The 22,625-nt window shown below is 44.2% G+C and overlaps 1 protein-coding gene across 5 annotated transcripts in view; it reads left to right on the top strand.

Annotated features, from left to right (window-relative positions):
- Positions 1-22,625, top strand: part of TLK2 (tousled like kinase 2) — a 56,725-nt gene that overhangs the window by 20,160 nt on the left and 13,940 nt on the right. For 3 of the 5 annotated variants that reach the window (XM_039516353.1, XM_039516352.1, XM_039516351.1), the window contains 9 exons: positions 424-591; positions 4,803-4,898; positions 6,446-6,538; positions 8,257-8,367; positions 9,342-9,478; positions 11,719-11,871; positions 18,366-18,432; positions 21,692-21,789; positions 22,181-22,262. In XM_039516353.1, coding sequence (XP_039372287.1) covers positions 424-591; positions 4,803-4,898; positions 6,446-6,538; positions 8,257-8,367; positions 9,342-9,478; positions 11,719-11,871; positions 18,366-18,432; positions 21,692-21,789; positions 22,181-22,262 — 1,005 coding nt within the window. The remainder of the gene's footprint in view (positions 1-423; positions 592-4,802; positions 4,899-6,445; positions 6,539-8,256; positions 8,368-9,341; positions 9,479-11,718; positions 11,872-18,365; positions 18,433-21,691; positions 21,790-22,180; positions 22,263-22,625) is intronic. The other 2 variants (XM_039516354.1, XM_039516355.1) reach the window with 1 other exon arrangement.

Genomic DNA, 22,625 nt, shown 5'->3' on the forward strand with positions numbered 1-22,625 from the left:
AGAATGATGATACTGACCTAAAGTGCGTGCTTTGAGATCTATAAGAGCTAGGGATCATTGTTCTGAGCCTTTAAAGAGTGCAAAGGCCTAAATTAAGATATTCTGGTTAAGGCTTTGTGTTGGCAGCTCTTTGCTTGAATGGCCCCAAAATGTGCACGATGGAGAGGGGCAGTATTTCCGTTAACTAGGGGAAGCCTGTTCTGCACATTCGCATGCATTGCAGCACATTTCAAACATGTTATTCCAGTTACTCCTATTGACCACTGCTGTCAGAGCAATCTTTCCAGGAGCCCTGCTTTTAACAGATCCTCTTTTTGCTGGCTCGCCATTCCTGAGCTGCTGCTTTGCTGACAACAGTTTTGGCAGAACCAGAGAATCGTCTATTTTTTAAAGGTTTATTGTATTTTTTTAAATGTATTACAGCGGCGAGTGGAGCAGCCATTATATGGGGTAGATGGCAGTTCTGCAAAGGAGCCGCAGGAAGAACACTCTCCTCTGCCAACGCTGATGTCTATGATGCTGGCAAAACAGCGGCTTGAGAGTGAGCAGCTGGTACAGAGGGGAGCTGGCCTCTGTTTTGCTTTTGTTTCGGTGAGCAGTCTTTAAAAACCCAAGCCAGGGGCAGAGGCTGTGTTAAGGGATTGGGAATGGGATGTGGAGCCTTTCAGCTCTAGGGCTCTGGTTCACATCCAGCCTGGGTTATTAGTGACAGTCTTTACCATCTGACAGCTGGTTCATGATGTATCTGAAAAGTTGCTGGATCTCCAGGCTTGCTTTCTGGAGAAATCTGTCTGGTGAAGATGCTTTTATTTCAATTTAAGAGGCGAAACTGATAAAGCCAAAGTAGATTCCTGACTGATTTTAGGCTAAACCAACTACTCTCAAATCTGGAGTAACTGCCAATACAGTTGAGAGACAAAGGTGGGTGAGGTAATATCTTTTATTGGACCAACTGCTTTTGGTAAGAGAGACAAGCGTTGGAGCTTACACAGAGCTCTTCTGCAGGTCTGGGAAATGTGCTCAGTGTCACAGGTAAATACAAAGTGAACAGATTGTTTAGCATAAGTAGTTAAACACATTTCAAGGGACCATTCAAAGGTGAAGTGGTGGCCCATTAACTCCTCTCCAGTCATAGGGGAGTAAAGTGTGGGGGAAGCTGGCAGAGGGGGTAAGTGGGTTATATGGCTCTAATAAGCCATAAATCCGTGTCTCTTCAGTCCATAATTTTTATTATCTAGCGAAGTTTTACATTTAAACTCCCAGGCCAAATAAGGACACTTTGCCAGAGAAGTAGATTACATCATGGAATGGGCCACCCAAATACCCCAAGAGAACCTGCTTCAATACAGAAAACTTCCTAGGCTATGTCTACACTGCGCGCCTTACAAAGGCGCAGCTCTCCGCTGCAGCCAGGCCATCGTAAGGTGCGCGGTGGAGACACAGTAAAACCACCCAAACAACGGGTGGTAGCTTCGTGGACAGGAGAGCGGCTCCCACATGGGTGCTTTTTTGTCATTAAAACTTCTGTCGTTCAGGGGGCTGTTTCTTTTTTCCACAGCCCTGAGTGACAAAAGTTTTAACAATGAAAGTGTAGTGTAGACAAAGCCTAAGTGTCAGCGTGATTAAGTACTGGAACAAATTACCTAGGGAGGTTGTGGAATCTCTGTAATTGGTCTAACCTGTTCTTAAAAACCCCCATCACCTGTCAGGAATGGTGTAATTATTACTTAGTCCTGCCTTGAATGCAGAGGACTGGACTAGACGACCTGTTGAGGTCCCTTTCAGTCCTACGCTTGTATGTTTGTCACCCTACACTGGAACCCATACAGTTTATCATCAAACAGTTACAACCCATACTCAGTGGGGATGCCATCCTGAAAGAAATCTTTTCTGAATCCCCCTCTCTGGCCTTCAAACAACCACCCCCTGCCCAGCCTCACTAAGCTCATCAGAAGCAAGTTCCCCACAGACCAGGACGGACCAACTCGAAGAAGCATCAGGGCTTGGCTACACTTGAGAGTTGCAGCGCTGGTGGAGGCTTTCCAGCGCTGCAACTTAGTAACTGTCCACACCTGCAAGGCACATCCAGCGCTGCAACTCCCTGGCTGCAGCGCTGGCTGTACACCTGGTCTGCTTGGGGTGTAACGAGTGCAGCGCTGGTGATGCAGCGCTGCTCGTCAGGTGTGGCCACACACCAGCGCTGTTATTGGCCTCCAGGGTATTAGGCGACATCCCAGAATGCTTTTAACTAAATTACTCTTTGTTTTGTTATGCAGCCTCTCTTTGTTTTGTTGTGAACTTGGGGCTCCGGGAGCTGCTTATCTAAAAAACAAACACAGCTCCTGTTTGCTGTGATCAATCTGTGGGTATGGCTACACTTACAAATCTGCAGCGCTGGTAGTTGCAGCGCTGGTCGTCCAGCTGTGCAGGGCCAGCGCTGGTGTGTGGTCACACTCACAGCTACCAGTGCTGCAGTGTGGCCACATTTGCAGCATTTGCAGCGCTGTTGGGAGTGATGAATTATGGGCAGCTATCCCAGCATTCAAGTGGCAGCAACGTGCTTTTCAAAAGAGGGGGGTGTGGGGCAGTGTGACAGGGACCGGTGAGGGGGGGAAGAGAGAGTGGATTTTTGGAACTGACACTGTGCAAAATCAGAAAATTTTCCCACCCCCTTACTGTTAACTGCAAACAGCCTGCATCCAACATACTCTTTCCCCCCTCTGCCCCCTCCCCCCGTTTCTCTCAAGCAAAGCAAACACTCACCCCTGTGAATCACGCAGGGAGGAGGATCTCATTTGATTGTTCACAGATTGATCACAGCAAACAGGAGCTGATAAGCAGCTCTGGTAGAGCAGCTCGCTCCAGAGGTTCACAACAAAACAAAGAGAGGCTGCATAACAAAGCAAAGGGAGTAATTTAGTTAAAAGCATTCTGGGATACACCCTTATACCCTGGAGGCCAATAACAGCGCTGGTGTGTGGCCACACTTGATGACCAGCGCTGGAATCCTTATTCCCCATGCCGAGTGAGGTGTACGGCCAGCGCTGCAGCCAGGGAGTTGCAGCGCTGGAAGTGCCCTGCAGGTGTGGCCACTTACTAATTGCAGCGCTGGAAAGCCTCCACCAGCGCTGCAACTCGCAAGTGTAGCCATACCCTGTAACTGACTGTGAACAATCAAATGAGAGAACCCCTGTGAATGAGGCAGGCAGGGGGATGAGTGTTTGCTTGACGAGAGAAACAGCTGCTTATCTGGTCTGCAGGCTGTTTGCAGTTAAGAGTAAGGGGTCGGGAAAATTTTCTGATTTTGCAAGGCAGAGAGCTGATACAGTGTCAGCTCCAAAAATCCACTCTCTCTCTCTCCCCCGCTCCCTGTCACACTACACCTCACCCCCCTCTTTTGAAAAGCACGTTGCTGCCACTTGAACGCTGGGATAGCTGCCCATAATGCATCACTCCCAACAGCGCTGCAAATGCTGCAAATGTGGCCACACTGCAGCGCTGGTAGCTGTGAGTGTGGCCACACACCAGCGCTTTCCCTACACAGCTGTACGACCAGCGCTGTAACTCCCAGCGCTGCAACTCTCAAGTGTAGCCAAGCCCTCAGACTCTGCCAGCACAACAGATGCAAAACCTGTGGACGTATCTCCACTGCTGCAATTATCAACACCCCCCACAGAACACCTTTCAAGATCCATGGGTTCTACACATAGCTATCAGGTGTGGTGTACTAGTGAACTAAATGCCCCAATAACAACAGTGGGTGGAACGAGACAACCCCTGCACTCAAATGACCTTTCACAGAAAAATGATAAAAGACCTGTGGGTGAACACAGCACAAAGCGATAACTCTACATCTGACCTCTTCTCCTCCTCAAAGGAAACCTGCACAATACCTTCAAAAGATGAGCCACTCCTAGCTTTTTTTTTTCTTTCCCTCCACTATGATGGAGAGGTGATGATGGGCCAGTTGACCTTGAATGATGCCTTGAAATGTGTTAACTACTTGTGCTAAACAATTTATTCCACCTTGTACTTAGCTGTGACGCTCTTGAGTACATTTCCCAGACTTGAAGAAGAGCTCTGTGTAAACTCAGAAGCTTGCCCCTCTCACCAAAAGCACTAGGTCCAATAAAAGATATTACCTCACCCACCTTGTGTCTCTAATTTCCTGGGACCAACATGGCTACAACAACACTGCATAAAGACAGCTGAGAACCTTGATGAAATGTTACTGAAGTTATATTAAAGTTAATGGAAACATTGTATTTTGTACAGTATTGTCAACACCAAATGTTCAAAAATCATGTCAGGCTCATGAAAAATCATGAGATTGGCTTTAAAATCACGAGATTATGTAAAAAATAATTGATTTTTGTGTTTATTTGCCTTCTGCTTTTTGAGCCGTGTGTGTGTATGGGGGAGGGGCTCATTTTGAAGCTTTCTCCACAGCCACTGGGGCTAGAAACTTTTTCTTAAAGAATGAAGGTTGAAATCGTTGCACATCCACCTGACTCCAGGAGTTGGAGTTTTAAGGAAAACAATAATTAACGTGAGACTTATGACAAAATCATGAGAGTTGGCAACACTGCAAGTCTTAACAGATTGAGCTGGGTTTTCTGAAAAGGATCGGTTTTCCTTTTGATAGCCGAAACCTCTGAAGCGCTTTTTAAATGGATTTATCTGAACAACATGGTGTTGAGACCAGAAAGCATTTTCCATATGAAATGAGTGTGTTTTTGCATGAAGAATTGCAGTCACGTTAATACCTGGTAGTATATAATTATGCTGGCTTTCTGTTGCAGGCCCAGCAAGGCAGCCCCTCTTCTACGGGATCAGGGAACACAGAGCATTCCTGCACCTCCCAAAAACAGATTTCCGTCCAGCACAAACAGACACAGGTATAGGTCAATAAACTGTAGAGCACATTGCCCCCTTACATCTAAGCTTTACATTTGGTGCAGTTTCAGCACGGGAGGAGAGAACCGAGACATGAGTCTTGGTAGGTGGCAACCTACCGGCTTCATCAGAGGACTGAGTTTGGACTGGTTGGATCTATTTGTGGCTCTGCCACCCTGTTGTCACCTTGAACGAGTCCCATGACCTCTTTGTGCCTCAGTTTCTCTCTGTAAAATGGATACTTACATACCTAACTGCTGATGGCGATTACTTGCTCTTTAGAACATTTTGAGACCTGATAAGACATACTCAGGGTCTAACTGATTTTCATATTTGGGGTCAGGAAGGAATTTTTCCCCAGGTCAGATTGGCAGAGATCTTGTGGGATTTTTGTTTTCTTTCCTATGCAGTGTGGGTCACTTGCTGGGTTAAAGTAGAGTAAATGGTGGATTCTCTGTAACTTGATGTCTTTTAAGTCAAGATCTGAAGTCTTCAGGAGTTCAGCCAGAGGTTATGGCCCTATTGCTGGCGTGGGTGGGTGGAGTTCTGTGGCCTATGATGTGCTGGAGGTGAGACTAGATCAGTGGTTCTTCACCTGTGGGCTGCTTGCAGCCTAATCGGCACAGAGCAGTGCCCCATGTGACAGCCTCAGGACCATACAGGTAGTATATTGGATGCAGCCCACAATGGTAAATAGGTTGAGAACCACTGGACTAGATGATGATGATGATGGTTCCTTCTGGCCCTAAAGTCTGAGTCTAAGAAACAACTGCCAAATGGTACGGGCTGCTCTTCCCCACTGTACCCATAATTCCTGTTTGTTACAGGGAATCAAATACATAAGTTTTCAGAAACAAAGATTTGTCTGTTTCTGCTGTTAAAAGGGAGCAGTTCAGTTCAAAGGAGGTTATTTAAAATGAGAGCATACAAATGGAAAAAACCGTCAGATGTAACACTCCCCCACAAGGCCATCGTAGGGCTGTGTGAAGACTCACGTCCTGTCTAATGAATAGTGTGGGTATGTGATGGCCAATCTGAGATCTTCAAGGTGCGCAGTCTTACTCTGTCTACCTACTGAAATTTTAGCTTGGAACTAAAATACATTTGAAATCATGACTGAGAGGCTGTGCATTTTAAGCCTCCCCTCATGCTAGCTGTGTTGTTACTGCCTGGGAGAACATTGAAAACCAGAGGCCTTAAGGGCACGAAACAAAATTCAGGAATGCAATACAGGAATCTATATTTACAGCAGAAGGTGGGGCTTTTGCAGCTCTTCAAATGCCACTGCAATTTCAGTGTTCCCCTTGGCCGAATTGTCTAACACTTGTCTGCTCATATCATCTGACCTTTATGCTGCGGGTGTGCGCCCCAGTAGAAGGAGAAGAGTGAAAATAGAATCCAGAGTTCTAGAATGCGCAAAGCCCTGCTTTCTAGAATAAACTATTGAGAACCATGACAAATGGCCAGAGACGAATATGTAGCAAGCTTTCTGTAGCTGAAATATTACCTATTTTCTTCTGACTTTGATTTGTGATGTTTGTCTCTGCAGTCTGACCTCACAATGGAAAAAATATCTGCACTAGAAAACAATAAAAACTCTGACCTGGAGAAGAAGGAGGGGAGGATAGATGACTTATTAAGAGTAAGTGTGAACATGGAAAGGCTCTTGTAAAACCTGCTTTTTGGAGCATCCTGGTATTGCAAGAGTTGAACACGTGCACAGATCAGGATTTTCTGTACTACATTTGGAGAAACTGACGCTCTTAGAGAAGGAGGTAACGTGAATACCTTTTCAAAGGATAATTGGCAAATTGGTTAGGCTGAGAAGGGTGGTTCTTGGGGGTAGAAGCTATGGGGAGTCTTGCCAGTATATGTAGATACCAAGTGTAGCAGTCAGGCCAGTCTGAGTACAGCTATTCTATCTCATTATTCATTCAGAAGTTCCTTTATGTATCAACGGTTTCATTCTAAATGATGAGATCTAGTAGACTTGTCACTTGAATCCAAGGAAGTGATGGAAGCTATCCTCTAAATTAGAAAGCATATAAAGCATTAGAAAATATGCTGTGGGGCAGGGAACCCTGCCTAGAGGACTTATCGGACATGTAGGCATGCTGTCTACCAGAAGAAAGCAAGAGTCGAGGAGTTGAAAGCAAAACTGAACTTTTCCTCTTATTCCAGACACTTCTGTATTGAAAACATTTCATAAAAAAACTTGTTTCTGACCACACTAAGGCCCTTATTTTGAAAAGACTATACTTGTGTGTCTGGCCTCCGTATCTAGGAGAATATGTATGTAAAAGAGATGCTTTTTATGGCATGGTCAAAAACATGCAAGATTTTGTGTAACACTTTCCAACCAGGATGACAAATAATTCTGTTTCCTAATGACCTCAAGAATAACTCCTAAAATCTTTTTTTTTTTTTCTTTTTTTTAAGAGGCCTGTACCACTCGAGGCTTAACTGGATGCCAAATGACAGATTTTTCTGGTTTTAGATATGTCCTCTTCTAGCCTACAAAGGAAACACCCATGCAAACGTGATGTTCTTGAAAAAATCCCAGTTTCCAGAAAGAGAGTCTATAGCAGAGCTGACCAGCTGTGCCAGAGAGCAATCCTACAGCTGAAAGTGCTAAGGAAGTCAACTTGCTGCTTCCCATCAGTGCTCACTAGAGAGGAAGGATGGTCCAGTGATTACTGTGCTAGCCTTGGACTTGAGACACTAGTTCAGTTCACTGCTGTGCTATATACTTCCCACGTAACTTTGGGCAAGTTACTTAGGCTATGTCTACACTACAGCTTATGTCAGCATAAATTATGTTGCTTTGTGGGGGAGGGTGAAAAAATCACCCCCCTGAGTGACACAAGTTACACAGATATAAGCGCCGGTGTGGACATAATTACACCAGCCCCCACAAGTGGCAATAGCTAAGCTGACAGGAGAGCTCTCTCCCGTCGACTTAGAACGGCTACATTAGAGACGTTGCAGTGATGCAGCTGCACCACTGTAAACTCTAGTGTAGCCATGCCCCAAGTGTGTCTCTGCCTCAATTCCCGACCTGTGAAATAGGATAATAGCACTTCCCTATCTCCTGGGGTGTTGTGAGGTTACATTAAAGATTGTGACGTGCTCAGATACTCTGGTAACGGGGACCAGATAAGTACCATAGAGGGTGGATTCACTTGGTCTTTTATCTTGACAACAAGTTGGCTGCTAATTTGCTTTTCTCTGACCTGTTCCCTGGAGCCAGCTGAGTAGAGTACCTTTCAAGATGATATGTGGCTTGGCTTTTTCAGGGCAGCCTTGAAAGTGGAAAGTTCATATCTTGTTTTCGCTGACCTTATGTACTTTCTTTTTTAGGCCAACTGTGATTTGAGACGGCAGATTGATGAACAGCAAAAGATGCTGGAGAAATACAAGGAACGGTTGAATAGATGTGTGACAATGAGCAAGAAGCTCCTTATAGAAAAGGTTAGCTGCTAGCTTTCCGAGCCTCTGTATCCAGAGGCACCCAGCTTTGGAAAAAACACTCACTCTGTCACGCCTGTCCTGAACTTTGGAAACTTGCTCTTCAGAATGGAGTGAAACTTGTAGCCATTTGAAATATAGAATTAGAGCTGTGCATTTTGAATCATTTCTCTGAAATGGTGATGAGTGATGGCTTTCAGAGTGCAGAGCCTTTTGGCTTAGTTACTTTTGTCAACCTCAGAAGGAAACCAGACAAGTGGATGCTGAGCAGAATAGTCTGAGTTGTCGCATCTTATAATTCACTTGTCACATAGGATCACAGATGCTAATTTATACTTAGCAGTGCAAGAGAGTATTGGAAGAGACTACACAAGAAGGCCCATGGCCCAGTAAATGGGGGCTAGGACGTGCCAGGTGTCATATGTGCTTTGTGATTTAGGGAAAATCATTTAACTTCTGTCCGTTTCTAGCTGTAAAATGGAGAATGTCTTTGTAAAGCAGTTTGAGTCCTATTGATGAAAGCGCACTATAAAAATACTAGGTTATTGTTTACCAGCTTTCAGCCTGCTTCAATGTTTAAAGACTTCATTACAGTTAATGTTTTTAATTTACTCTTTTTTAAAAAAAATTTAACTGTTTAACCATTTACATCTGATGTGTGCAGGTATCAGGGGAAATATTGTGGCAGTGCTGAAAACTTGTTTGAATTGCTTTAGTTGCGGCACTGATAGGTCTTAATTGGGCATGACCTCCTGTCTGTGAAAATGAGGGATTTGTAACTGGGTGGAGCTGAATGTTGTGTAGAACAGGTTCTGTGCAAGCATCACTAACTGAGCTTTGCCAGTTCATCTTGATCCTCGTCAATGGCAATATTAAGAGTTGGCTAAGAATAGAGTATTTAAATACTGTATAACTTTCAGCTCAAAATTGATCATTGATGGCTGCTGATTCAACACTTCTGTCTTGTCTTCCTTCAGTCAAAACAGGAAAAGATGGCATGCAGAGATAAGAGCATGCAGGATCGACTGAGACTGGGTCACTTCACTACAGTCCGGCATGGGGCCTCTTTCACTGAGCAGTGGACAGATGGCTACGCTTTTCAGAACCTCATCAAGTAAGAGTAGAAGCATCCTTGTCTTTCTCATGAGGCAGAAAAGAAAATCCATCTCTTGTGCCTCTCATCCCAAAGCACTTTTGACTAATATGTGAGCTATATGTGGTGCTCTGTACCACCCTTTAAATTGAAACTGAGCTACTATTTGACAATGCACAAACAATAGACAACATTTTTAGGCCAGACAGCAAAGAATTTCCTTCCAGTAAAAACTCTATTGCAGTTTAAGGAGTCAGAATCTAATTACCAGAGTTGGTGTGGCCAGGACACTGGGCTAATGCTGCCTCTTGCAAAAAAGGCCACAGTCACGGCCTCTATTTTACACCCATTTGAAATACAGAAAAGATAAAGATTGAATGAGTTAAAGGGACACATCTTAAATTATATAGTGCTAATTATTACCTGTGCCTTCAGTTAGAAGTGAAACTTGATTAAAACTTATTTTTAACTCTTTTTTTGCAACTCTCATATCTTGGAACATCCGTGAAGTTAGTCTCACTTCTGGTTCGTTCTTCAGCAGTGTTTTGGTTGCAAGCACTACAGGGGAATTGTGTATGCGTTCTTTAACAAATAGTGGAGACATTTCTCTTGGACTCAGGTTTTGTTTAAAAACTTTTTTTTAGAAATATCTAAGTTTTAGGCCAAAACTGAATTGCTCCTTTTAAGCCTATCTTAACTGATGGTATATATTTGACAGCAGTGCACGTCTATGGTGAAAACAGATTTGCTTTATAAAATGAATTCTTTGAGAGCAGCTAAACCTATAGAAGAGCTAATGGCAGTAGAATTCGCACCTGTTTCCTCTTGGGGAGAAAGAGCCTCCCTTATTCTCCTATCCCAGATCGACAGCTACCTGGCCATGGTGGTCTTATCTCCTTCCCTTCTCTGATGATTCAGAGGAAGGCAAAACCATTCCAACTATGCAATGCTGGGGCAGGGGGAATAGGACTGAGGAGGAGAGCAGGAATCCTATCCTCATTCTGACTTCAGTCTGCTTACACCTTGGATCTTTAGATGGATTTTCACAACTGCATGTGTTATGGTTGGTCGCAACAGGCTGTGTATATTATTTTAAAGAAGTTTTCTAAAAGAGAAAATCCACAATACTTAACTTTTTTTCTGGCAACAATGTCCAGAGAGAGAAAGGAGCTGCATAACCCAGGAAATGGAAATGACAAAACCCTTTTACACAACTCATCAATAGAAGTACCCTGTAAATGCCTGCCTGGCCCAGGCCATTAAGTGGGACTTCCATGCAAATAAATCTCACATGAAGTAGTGTTTTATTTACAAGCATGCAAAGACAAGAGCATGCACAATCCCCTAAGACTGAGTCACTTCTTCCTAGTCTGACCTGGGAACCCATTTCATCAAGCAGTGCACAGATGGTCAGGGGCTTCCTTTAAGGGAAGAAGTCCTTTGCTTTTGCTGCAAGAGACGTGAAACTAGAGGTGCTTTTGAAAGTTTTACCCGCAATCTCTAACTCCCATTTTGCGACTTAACTGCCAGAGTGTCATTGAAAGCTGATGGAACTTCGTCTCCCAAGTCATTTTGGTGCTTTTCAAAATTTTACCCCGTGTTTTAAATTAAAATGACAAGCAGTTTTAATGAGAGCTTTCTTCTGCAAGAAGATGGTCCATCATTGGTGGTATTGAAAAAGGATTGAGTTGCTTTAAGGAGTTGCCTTTAAGAGCTAGGGATCATGTGACCATAACCTTGCAGTAGAGGATTCACTTAGCAGGCTGTGCTGGACTTCAGTGTTAGTCTTTAACGGGGAAGACAGCAATCTAGAATAGATCCTTTTAGGGACCTGTGAAAAGTGAGTGGCGTAAGTGAGTGACAAAGCCAACCATAAATCATGGTTCATTTTTGGGTTTTCTTTAAGATGGTCTCAACTCCTCACTAGTAAAGAGATCATCACCTGCATGAATATTATTATGATTTGGGCACAGGATTTAATCTGTTGGAGGGTTTCTCAGATTTCAGCAAATGAAGACTCCCTTGCTCTATAAATCGTGACTGACCTTTATCAAGTTGAAGGATTTGACACCTCCCTCCCACAGTTGGCATGTCTTTCCATACTTTGTGTTAAAACACTTGATTTACTCATCCTAGGAGTAGGTGATTTGAATATCATTTTGTTAATCGGGGGGCGGGAAATGTAATTAGTCATCTGTTTCCATTACTTGTATTTTTATAGTCTGCCCCTTTCTTGCCCCACCCCACTCCCTCTCTCCAAGGCAACAGGAGAGGATAAATTCCCAGCGGGAGGAGATAGAAAGACAACGAAAGATGTTAGCGAAACGGAAGCCGCCTGCCATGGGACAGACCCCTCCAGCAAGCAACGAGCAGAAACAGCGAAAGAACAAGACCAATGGAGCAGAAAACGAAACGTATGTAACATGGCTTTGTATTGGGACATTCCAGAGCAGCAGTGTTTTTATAGGATATAGATATCTTCTGGGAAATGGAATACTGCACTCACTTCTAAGCTTTACTGTTTATCTCATAGACATTCCTTGTAAAAAATAATAATAATAATTATAGAATAAATCTAGCATTCAGGAACTTGTGGCTGCAGCCCTAAATATTTTCCATTGGTGTGAAATAGGGATCAATGTTGCTCATAGCAAGTTTGGAGAGTAGAATTTTCTTTTTTTCATGTGCAAGCAGTATTTTTTTTAAGCATTGCAGCTGCATCTGTATCTAGCCTCAGACTTGAGAGACTAGATGGTGCAAATATTTTGTTCTTTGCTGAAATTTTCCAATCAGATTTATCAAATACTCTCTCCAGATTCCAACACAACTGGGCATTTTGCACCTCCCAGTAAAGAAATGGTATATGGGTTAGGAGTATTTATCCCGTTGGGATTTCTTTTGAGGATTTCCAAATAAATCATCAGGTATATTGGGGAAAGATTCTCCACATAGTATAATACTTAAAGCAGTCCTTTCTATCTCCAAAGCACTTGCCAACGTCAGCTAATTCCACTGGTGGGGAGGGGAAAGATCATGCTCTCTTCTCCAGTAACTGAATCTTTTCTCTTGTGCACAAGATGTTTTCAGTGAATTTATTGCTCTCCAAACGTGCCATCTTGACCCTTCTGGAGACTAAAGCCATTTTTCTCCAGAACAATTTAGCACGGACAGTGGTGAGTCCAGGCTTCCCTGCCTCCCCAGTAGGTGTTGGTCCTTCTTCCAAGCCAGGATTATCTCCGAGGATGCTGGGGGTGGAGTTCAGTCTCCAAGCCCATTTCCTCCTTGTCTCTTCTGCTGACACTACCAAGGTGGTCAATTACCAAGTATGTTGGGTCTCTTGTGTTAAGGAAACCTACCCACTAGGAAGTAAACTACTGGCTTATCTACACCAACATATAGTATGCCGCAAGCTGGGGTGTGACTCCACTGTGCACTAGCCCTCCACACACTAACTGTCCATGTGCACCCTGCTGACGTGCATTAACAGTTACTTAGTGTGCTGTGATCTAGTCCTTGAAACAGAACTCGTTAAAGTGTATTAACTGTTAAAGCACGTCAGCAGGGTCCACACGGACAGTTACTTTGCTGCAGGCTAGTGTGGGGTAGCTTGCCACAGTCTAAACGTTTGGGTAGACAAGCACTCAGTTCAGTTGACTACCTGGGGCTTCCATGAAGCACTTGGCCACCATTAACCAAGGCAGCATACATATTGCTGACCTAATGGTGAAAGGCTCCATCCCCTATAGCCCAAGCTTCCGAGCCAGCTGTTCCGTCTCCCTGCCGCTACTCCCAGACTTCTCTTCATTCCTGCCATGTTTCTATCTCCCCTCTTCTCCTTTAGAGTTCCTTTCATCTTGTGCTCTTTCATTCCTTACCTCTCTTTACTCATTCAGTCCTTCTCCTTGGTTCCTAGAAAGGTCCATTCCGCACTCAGGGTCCCATGTAAATGTCCCCTAAATACAGTTAAACCAGGATCATAATTTTGAATGGCTTTCTATAATTCATGTTACTAAAACTGCTGTGTGGGGATGGCATGACTTGGTGGAGCTGATGAGAGCCCAGGGCCCTTCTGCCCTTTCAGTTTCTATTTCACACTGTGCCCATGTAACAAAAGCTGCCACTGCTTTTTGGCACTCAGGATAAAGATGTCAAAGAACTGAATGAGCCATGGAGAGAAGTCTCCTCACTTACGGGCATGGCACTTCCTCTTTCATGGTTGATGCGTGTTGTCTGGTTGAATTGTAGTGGAACATGTTACCTGTGCTTTGGGCAAATAGAAGGCTTCCGTAGCAAAGATAAATCCAAAACCATTAACTGTGGCTTATGTCACACATGTCAGTTGCTATATACTCCTTTCCAGTAACACCAGTATGAATCAGCACACGCACTCGGGTCTGGAAGTGCAGACTGAATGCCTGTACATGATTATTTTAAAATCTTGGGAAGAATAAAGACTTTTCACAGCTTGCAACTATAAACTTGAGGGGACAAGAGAATGTTTATGGCTCTTTCCCACTTCCTCTAGAAGATTTGCCGCTTAGAATGTATGGTTAGTAAGACCAGGCCTGATGTTTGGAAGGGGCAAGACTTTTAATCAGGTGTTTATTGTGCCTGATGCAGAATCTTAGGCTATGTCTACGCTACTGCAATGAGTCGACCTACGCTACGCAACTCCAGCTACACAAATAACGTAGCTGGAGTCGACATACCTTAGGTCGAGTTACCATGGGGTCTACACCGCGGGGGGTTGATGGGAGAGAATCTCCTGTCGACTTACCTTTTCTCTTCTCGTTGGAGGTAGAGTACAGGGGTCGACTGGAGCGCGATCTGCAGTCGATTTGGTGGGTCTTTACTAGACCCGCTAACTCAATTGCCGGTGGATGGATCTCAGAGCATGGATCCCTGCTGTAGTGTAGACCTGCCCTTAATGTAGTTATGTATGTCCAGCTATATCTGCTGTTTTTCAGCCTCGTGAATAGCACCGATATTCTTCAAATTTAGGGTGACTTTTTAGTGGTTAGCACAGTTGCTGGAGACATCTTGTAAAGTTGGCAGGCACCAGGCACATGTGGTCAGGATGGAGTTCGTTAGCCTCCGAAAACCTTGCTTTTGAAATGGGCTGAGCAATTGGTATAATCAGGACAAGCTGGATTTTTACTAATTCCTTATATTGTAACCTTTGGTTCTAATGGAAACAAACCCTGATATTAACCAACATTGAAGCTCTCGCTGCAGTGTATGGAGTCGGAGGCAATTCAGGGCTGAAGTTAATATTCCACTAACCTTTCCCCTGGGGTCTAGGCATTGCAGTCTGTAAGAGGATACGCAAGCTTCCCCCACTGTTCTCATAAACTTCGCTGCAGTGGGGCCGTCAGAATTTGGAATGTTCTTGTTTTATCAGTATGTCAGCATAGTATGAATGTATGTTTGATTTTAAAAGCAGTTGCCTGGTAGCTAATTATATTATGGGTATATGTCAGCAGTGGCCAAACTTATTGACCGTCCAAGCCACGTGCAATAATCCTAAGAAGTTTGAGAGCCGGGTGCACCTGCCAGGGCTCAGTGCTTCTGCCCTGTGGCAGAGTGGTGGGGCTTGGAGCTTCAGTCCCACAGGAGCTACCAGCCAGGGCTTGGAGCTTCAGCAAGAGCAGGGCTGAAGACCTGAGCCTCGTCAGGTGCCTCCCACTGGGCTGAAGCTCCTAGACCCCCAGCCCCACCGTCCTGCTGGAGGGCAAAAGCCCCGAGCTCTTCCCCCTCCACCCGTCTGATAAGTGGAGAATGGGGTGGGAGGCTGTGCGAGCTGCATTTTGGGCACCCCGGTTGTATTTAGGCGGGGGGGGTGCGGGCACTTTTGCTCTACACAATAAGTGTGTAATATTTTGATACTTCCTAACTCAGTGTTTACTTGTAGGTGATTCTTTTAGTTTGTCTTTAAATTTCTCCACCGATGAAATAGTATTGTTTTGATAGAATTGTGCACATCATCTCCTCTTAAAGTAGCGTTGCCACTCGTGTAAAATTCCTTTCACATGCTTTTCAACTTCAAAATACTTCGCAAAAATAAATCCTCGTTATTGCAGCAAGTTATTAATCTTATTGTATTTCCTTGGGCTGCCCCAGACATGCAATTTCTGGTTGACAGTGTAGCTCTGCAGGCTGAAAGTTCGGGGTTTTACCTACAAACCATTTCAAGGATCATGGTGGATTCTCCATCACTGGCAACTTTTAAATTGTGATGGGATGTTTCTCTAAAAGATCTGCTCTAAGAATTACTTTGGGAAGGTTCTCTGGCCTTTGTGAGACAGGACGTCAGACCAAATGGTCTCAATGATCCCTTCTGGCCTTGGAATAAATAAGATTTTCCTTCAGTCATCAGTAATAATCATTGAGTGTTTCCCAAATCCCTTCTCTGAAAAAATAGCCATTTTCAGTGCTTTAAAAATGACCACCCTAGTGCATTGTAAATGTCATCCAGATTCAGCAGGAGTTGGGCGCTAAATCCTTTGGGATCCTTTAAAAAGCACAGATGTCATCTTGGTTAGGGTGTCTTAAAAGGGAAGAGAGGTCCTCCTGTGATAGGAGCATCCAGCCAAGATTTACCCAAGAGTAGTTATGAAATTCAGTCACCACCTGAAAATAGGCATCTATAATGTAAACATGGACAAGACTGTAATTTAAGGCAGGAAGATGAATTTGTAGGGGTTTTTGTGGTCCAGTGTGTTCGTAGCATAGCTCGGGCTGTCACAGAGCTCTCAGCTAGAATGGAAGTTGTGTATTTCAAGTGTGTTTATATTAAATAGGACAGTGTTTATTTTCCAGCCTCCTTGGCTTTTTTAAAATACTAGAAGTGAGCATGTAGCTATTTCTGGACATACTAATCCAGTGATGGCCATTCTATTGCTTGTCTAAAATGGATAGATTTTCACTGTTTCACGCTATGTGTGTCTTACACACAACCCACATTTGGTTTATTCAGTTGTTCAGGTACCCCAAATCCTACAATAGCAACCAGTTGTCAAAGCTTGCTGAAAACAGTGTTCAATCTGGGAAGGCTTCTTTAAAGCCAAGTAAATTTGAGATTACAGAACAATCTGGATTAATTGGATCTGGTTTAAATGCAGGTCAGCTTGTTTCTTGAGAGCTTGTGTTGTAATCTGTTCTCCGAGGAAGAACTACCAATATGCCACGCGACTTTTTGTTCAGAGTCCCTGTGTAAACATTGATGGTATTGGTTGTATTTTTTTAGTACAGATTGTTAATTTGGAATGTAGTGATCTTTTGCAGTAAGGGGGATTTACAAGGAGAACCTACATCCTGAATATTGGACTAAATGCTTGTTCAGACAACGGTAAAGCAGGCAAATTCCAATTATACTTGCTGTTCAACTGTAGCTGAATTTATAGCTACCGCTAAGGGTAGGTCCATACTTACCGCGCGGGTCGACGCGGTGAGTTCGACTTCTCGGAGTTCGAACTATCGCGTCTAATCAAGACGCGATAGTTCGAACTCCCCACACGCTCCGGTTGACTCCGGAACTCCACCACCGCGAACGGCGGTGGCAGAGTCGACCTTGGAGCCGCGGAGTTCGACCCCGCCGCGTCTGGACGGGTAAGTCAGTCGAACTAAGGTAGTTCAACTTCAGCTACGCTATTCGTGTAGCTGAAGTCGTGTACCTTAGTTCGACCCCCCCATAGTGTAGACCAGGCCTAAGAGACATCCATTTGAGGAGCAGGTATATTAACTAGGACATTGAGTAATCCTGGCTCTTACGTTTTAAGGGCTAGCCATTGTTGTAGGAAATGTTTGTGGAGGAGGGCAGGTTGGGATTTATAAGGTCCTTCTAGGCTGCTATACACAATCCTGCAATTGCCTTGCCTGCCCCACTGCTATGTCAGGCTGTCTCTAGCATGCCAGGAGGGGTACAGGAACAGAAGAAGCTAGAGATGGGCAAGATGTGGCATAGAGCCCAGAGCTGTTCTGCACAGAGATGTCTCTTTAGCAGCATGAAGCTCAGAGAGTGGAGCTGCCTTCTAACACTCAGCGTGGTACTGAGTTGCTAGGGAAGTGAGAAGCATAACGCTGTGGAGCTGAGGAGGTGGCTAGAAGTTGGGAGAGAGTTGAGGCTTCTGTCAGGGGGAACAAGAGGAGGAGAGAATTAAAGCTATGTATTTCTGCCCCCTCACCCCTCAGATCAATCTTGTGGGTCTAACATTGACAGCTGCAAGTGGTAGTGTGCTTTTTACACAACAGTCAGTGGGATTCTGAAGAGTTTGAAAGTCATGTAATGTAGCATCCCAGAGGTAGTTCTCTGTAGATTTCTAATGAGATCTGATTCAACAGGTTTTTTAAAAAATAAATAAATAAAAATGCGAAACAGTTACATTTCAGAAATAAAACAAATCTGAACATTCAAAAAGTGAAGGTTTCTGACGCAATGTTCAATATTTACAGAATCTCCTCTTGGTTTTCTTTGTTAGGAGTAAACCTTAGTAAATTAAATATGTACCATGAAATAGACTTCAGACATGCACAGTGCTGTATTACAGCATGTCAAGACTTGAGCACTATCTTCAGTACGAGAGATACTGCAGAATGTGCTATACAAATTTCAAACAATCTGTCAGTTGCTGAAGGATACAGCACACGATGCTCCTTCCTATTGCTGAGCAGATTATTAAATGGGTGTGTATGCGGCATGGTACGCTGAAAATAGTCCATCTGCTGGACAGGAATTGCACTAGAATGGAACTTTATTTACCATGGCACTGGTAAATAGGCTGCATTGAAGCTTATTCTCTCTCCCTCGGGCGGTCCTGTTTAGACCAGCCTGGCTACTTGAAACTGTAACCGAGACTGTGCTTACAAATGTGTTGGCTATGTCTGTGACACTGTTCTCTTGTGTACGCAGGTTAACGTTAGCTGAATATCATGAACAGGAGGAAATCTTCAAACTCCGATTAGGTCATCTTAAAAAGGTAAAGAACTCATTACTGAAATCGCTCTAAGAGGCACTGGGCCAGCTATGTATGAACAGTAGTGGTAGCTATCTTTGTGTAAGAGTTATTGGCCCGAATGCAAAAAAGGAGACAGGCACATAAATCCCAGTTTTGGCTCCACTGCGAAGCACAAAATTCTTGCTGAACCCTGTAGGCTCCTAAATTCACTACGTTTTCAGAGTAAAAGTTCCCAGGTGCCTGTGTTCCTGCCTCTGGACACATACACTGCTGCCTCCCTCTAGGCCTGAGGTCCCCAGAGTGTGTGGGGTGCCCCCCTACGAGGGTGTGGAGGAAAGTCCAGGAGGGCGCAGTGGGCCTGGTTCAGCCCCCACAGGGGAGGGAGGGAGCGCCACCCAGTCGCTCCCCGCCCCCAGCCTCGGAGCAGCTCTGCTCTTGGGCCACGCTGGCCACGGCCCCATTCCGAGACCCTCCCCCAGCTGCAGCTCCAGCCTCGGCCCCCTTACCCCTGGCTGTGTCGTCCCCGTCCCCAGAGCCGGGGCCCCGCTCCTGGCCCGGGAAAGGCACAGATCAGGGGTAAGTGGGGTGTGTGACCTCAAAAGTTTGGGGACTGCTGCTCTAGGTGTCTGGATGTGCATATCCCACGTCAGCCCCAGTGTGATAGGCGCTCAGGCACCAAAGTGGCATGCTGGACCCAATCCAGTAGGCGGACTCAGAGTCCACCTGCCGGATCAGGTCCCATTCAGAATTCGCCAGGAGAAGGAGCTGGTGCTTCCCACCTTACAACTTTTAGCCCAGTGTTGAAAGCGCTTCCTGGGACATGGAAGATGCAGGTTGAATTTCCCCATTTCTGCTGGGAGTGGGGAGGGGATTTGATGAGGGCATCCACCTCATCCGCATCCCAGGCAAGTGCTGCTCCTCTGGCTTCTTGCAAAACTGCTTAGGTGCCAGACTCCAAAGAGTGAATATCCAGCAGAGATAGGTGTCCCTCTGCAGCCTGGATTTAGATGCCCATCTCCCTGAGAGGGGCAGGGTGTAGGGTACACCCCTCTTCCTGGCATCTCCCGTTGGCTAGTTCAAGCAGCTCCCTGCCTAGTGTGCTGGCTTTTGTGAATCCCATTCTGAGGGGTCTGTCTCTCTTGCCATTCGCTGCGTAGGGAACCTAGGTGCTTAATTCAGGCTTTGTGAATCACACTGATTTTTCCTGGCACCTAAAAGCTGGGCATCATGAGGTTCAGCAGCACACTGCCTAACTCCTTGTGTGTATCCAGGCCATTGTAACTTGTCTGACAGATGAGCGTTCTTACTGTATTTCCCAGGGCAATAGTGTCAAGGAGAGAGCTTCCTACTAAGGCTGTATGTTTGTCATAGCTATAACCTCCATGATCTGCAGGGTTTTTTAATGAGACCCCTATAGGTCACCCCAGCCAGCCCACTACAGAGCACAGCATATGTCCAGCATAGGGGGCAGGGAATATGTATGGGCTTAGCCAGCTTACTGGAGCCCAGTGGAGAGAAGTGTGGATTTTTTTAAAAGCTCTTTAAACCATTGTCTAATTTGTAATAGAAATATGACTTTCTCATGACAAAGCCTATGAATTAAAATTTAACTAAAGTTATGATATTTTAAGTGTGACTCTCTCAAGCAACCAGTCTCCTGCTTGCACTCTAGCCAAATCTATTCAGCGCTCTTTGATAACTCAGTATAATAATACTCCGTTATAAAATCATACATTTTTCCTTCTCGTTGGCATCAGCAGGAGCTCTCTCTGCAAACAAACTTATTTTTAGGTAATTGTTTGCTTCCTTATTAACTCTTTAGTCACTATAGTCTTTTATTAAAGCAGCTCAGAAAACTTTGACCGATACAACTTCAGCAAAAACTAGACAAGAATATTTTCTCAAGCATCTTTTCAGTTTCCTGACCAGATCAGATTGCCATTAACACTAAAATAGGGATGGGGTGGAGTTACTTGCTTTGGTTTGAGGAAGCTCCTTTTGTAGCATCTGGCTTCAAAGAGAGTAGCTTTTCTGTCCCTTGGGGGGTAAGACAGACGGGCCATTTGGCCTTCAGTGTTTTCACTGGCCAGTATCTGAATCCTGCTTTTACCAATCGCATCCTGAATGTGAAGGCCTTGCCTACGCTACTCAGTTTTCTTTTACCCAGCATTGCTTCCACTGCTGCTTGCAATGATGGGTATTACAGTGTATACAGGGCCAATTGCATGTAAACCACACCATGTCCTCTGTATCTACTATGGGCAAGGCTACAGTAGACAACATGGAGCTCAAGCGATATTTATCCTGTAGCTACCTCCATTCCTACCAATGGAGGAAATCACAGGTCCACTTTTTGTCAGTGTAACATGTAGCCCAGAACAGAAGAATCCATTTAGAACTTGACCTTTACAGAAAATGAAGTAATGCTCTAGGATTGTCTCATTGTCTGAGGCTGTGCTTACCCTCCTCCACCTTTGGGAACTGGCTCATTTTTAATCAGTGAAAATAGAATACGAGTTGAAAAGGAGTGGAGTCTAATGTGATAATCCACGTATAATTTGAAACCTGGTGGAAGCTGTCAGTAAAAGCTTATGTACCCTGATTCAACGGTCTGAGTAAAAGGGCAGAATCAACTACTTAGAATCTCCCTTCCTTTCAGGGGTGAAGTTAAAACTACGTGCAGCATGGAAAGCCAAAGCTCTGGGTAGCCCACATCCTCCCACTTCCTGGAGACATTTTCGTTTTCTGTGGCTCTTCTGGAAACCACTGGGCTTTTTATAAATCTGAAAAGATATCAAGATGCTGCTTAAGATATAAAGTTACAGCTCTGTTCCAGAATCTGTGTAACTTTTAGACGGGTCTTGGCTCTTTTTATTATCAGTGATACTTATTAGCTTCCACATGAGACACTTCAAACTTTCAGAATTACCTGCTGTTTAATCTTCCTGTACAATTCTAGGATACTTTGTTTTCACTGAAAGCGTATCATTTAATCACTGTGTTCCCAACTGCTGGAACTGAGGAAAACATAATTAACACATTGGCTGCAGGAAAGAGGAGGAACTTGTACCAACTCCCATCTGTAGTTTGGATGCATAGTCACAAGCAAAACAGCCCAATAGTTTCCCCCTCCTACTTGTTATCTTGAAGTTGGCTATAATCCACAGTTTTCATTCTACCAAACCAGTCATGTACCATTAAATTCCAGTTAGTGTGTCCATAAATCAGGTGAAACTAGCTACCCAATGTCTTGAACTGTTTGTCATCATTTTTCATACAGGAAGAAGCAGAGATCCAGGCGGAGTTGGAACGACTAGAGAGAGTTAGAAATCTACATATCAGGGAATTGAAAAGGATACACAATGAAGATAATTCACAGTAAGCACTGGGAGGCATGTAGGGGAGAGAATAGGCATCAGATGGTAACTTCTCAAGGAACGCTAAATTCTCTTAGGATACATTTGTTTGGTAATAGGAATGCACCATGCTTAATTCTGCTTTTAATATCCTGCCACCCACTGAGATATACAGTACTGTGCTGACTTAAAAGCATTTGCGTGTCAAATGTGTAGGATTTAATACTTTACAAATGACTTTGGAAGCTTTTGCAGTGTCATTGATAAATGACTATCCAGCCGTTTGAAAACTGGACATAAATAACCACCTTTTTGAGGCTTAATATGAAGTGTCCTCTCTGAGCTGTATAATAGCTGTGACTTCTTATTAGTAGATGGCATTACCATTGTCAATGTTAAATTGTCCTCTCCAGATTTAAAGACCATCCAACGCTAAATGACAGATATCTTTTGCTACATCTTTTGGGTAGAGGAGGCTTCAGTGAGGTATATAAGGTAAGTTTGAAGAATTAGTCTGTTGTGTTGTATTTTGAGTCTGCACAGAAGTACTCAGTAAGCGAAATCTGACATTTGTTCTCTCAAATGGAGAGTGTATGTGGTTGTGGGGGAAGGAATGTAGAAATACATGTCGCATCTGGCTTTGATTTAGACAGCAGACCTGATATTTAGTTTCTGTTCTCCACAAGATTTTATTGAAACATGCATTTGTTGGGAATGTCACACTGGTATGACTAGGAGAATGACATGAAATACCTCTTGAGACGTAAACAGGTGTTAGAAATCTGCTTTAAAAAGTTGTAGCCATTTCAGATATATTGCAACGGCACAGTAGTGCTTTAAATCTGACACATTATTGTA

The sequence above is a fragment of the Mauremys reevesii genome, linkage group 27 (assembly GCF_016161935.1).
Source record: "Mauremys reevesii isolate NIE-2019 linkage group 27, ASM1616193v1, whole genome shotgun sequence".
Classification (NCBI taxonomy): Eukaryota; Metazoa; Chordata; order Testudines; family Geoemydidae; genus Mauremys; species Mauremys reevesii.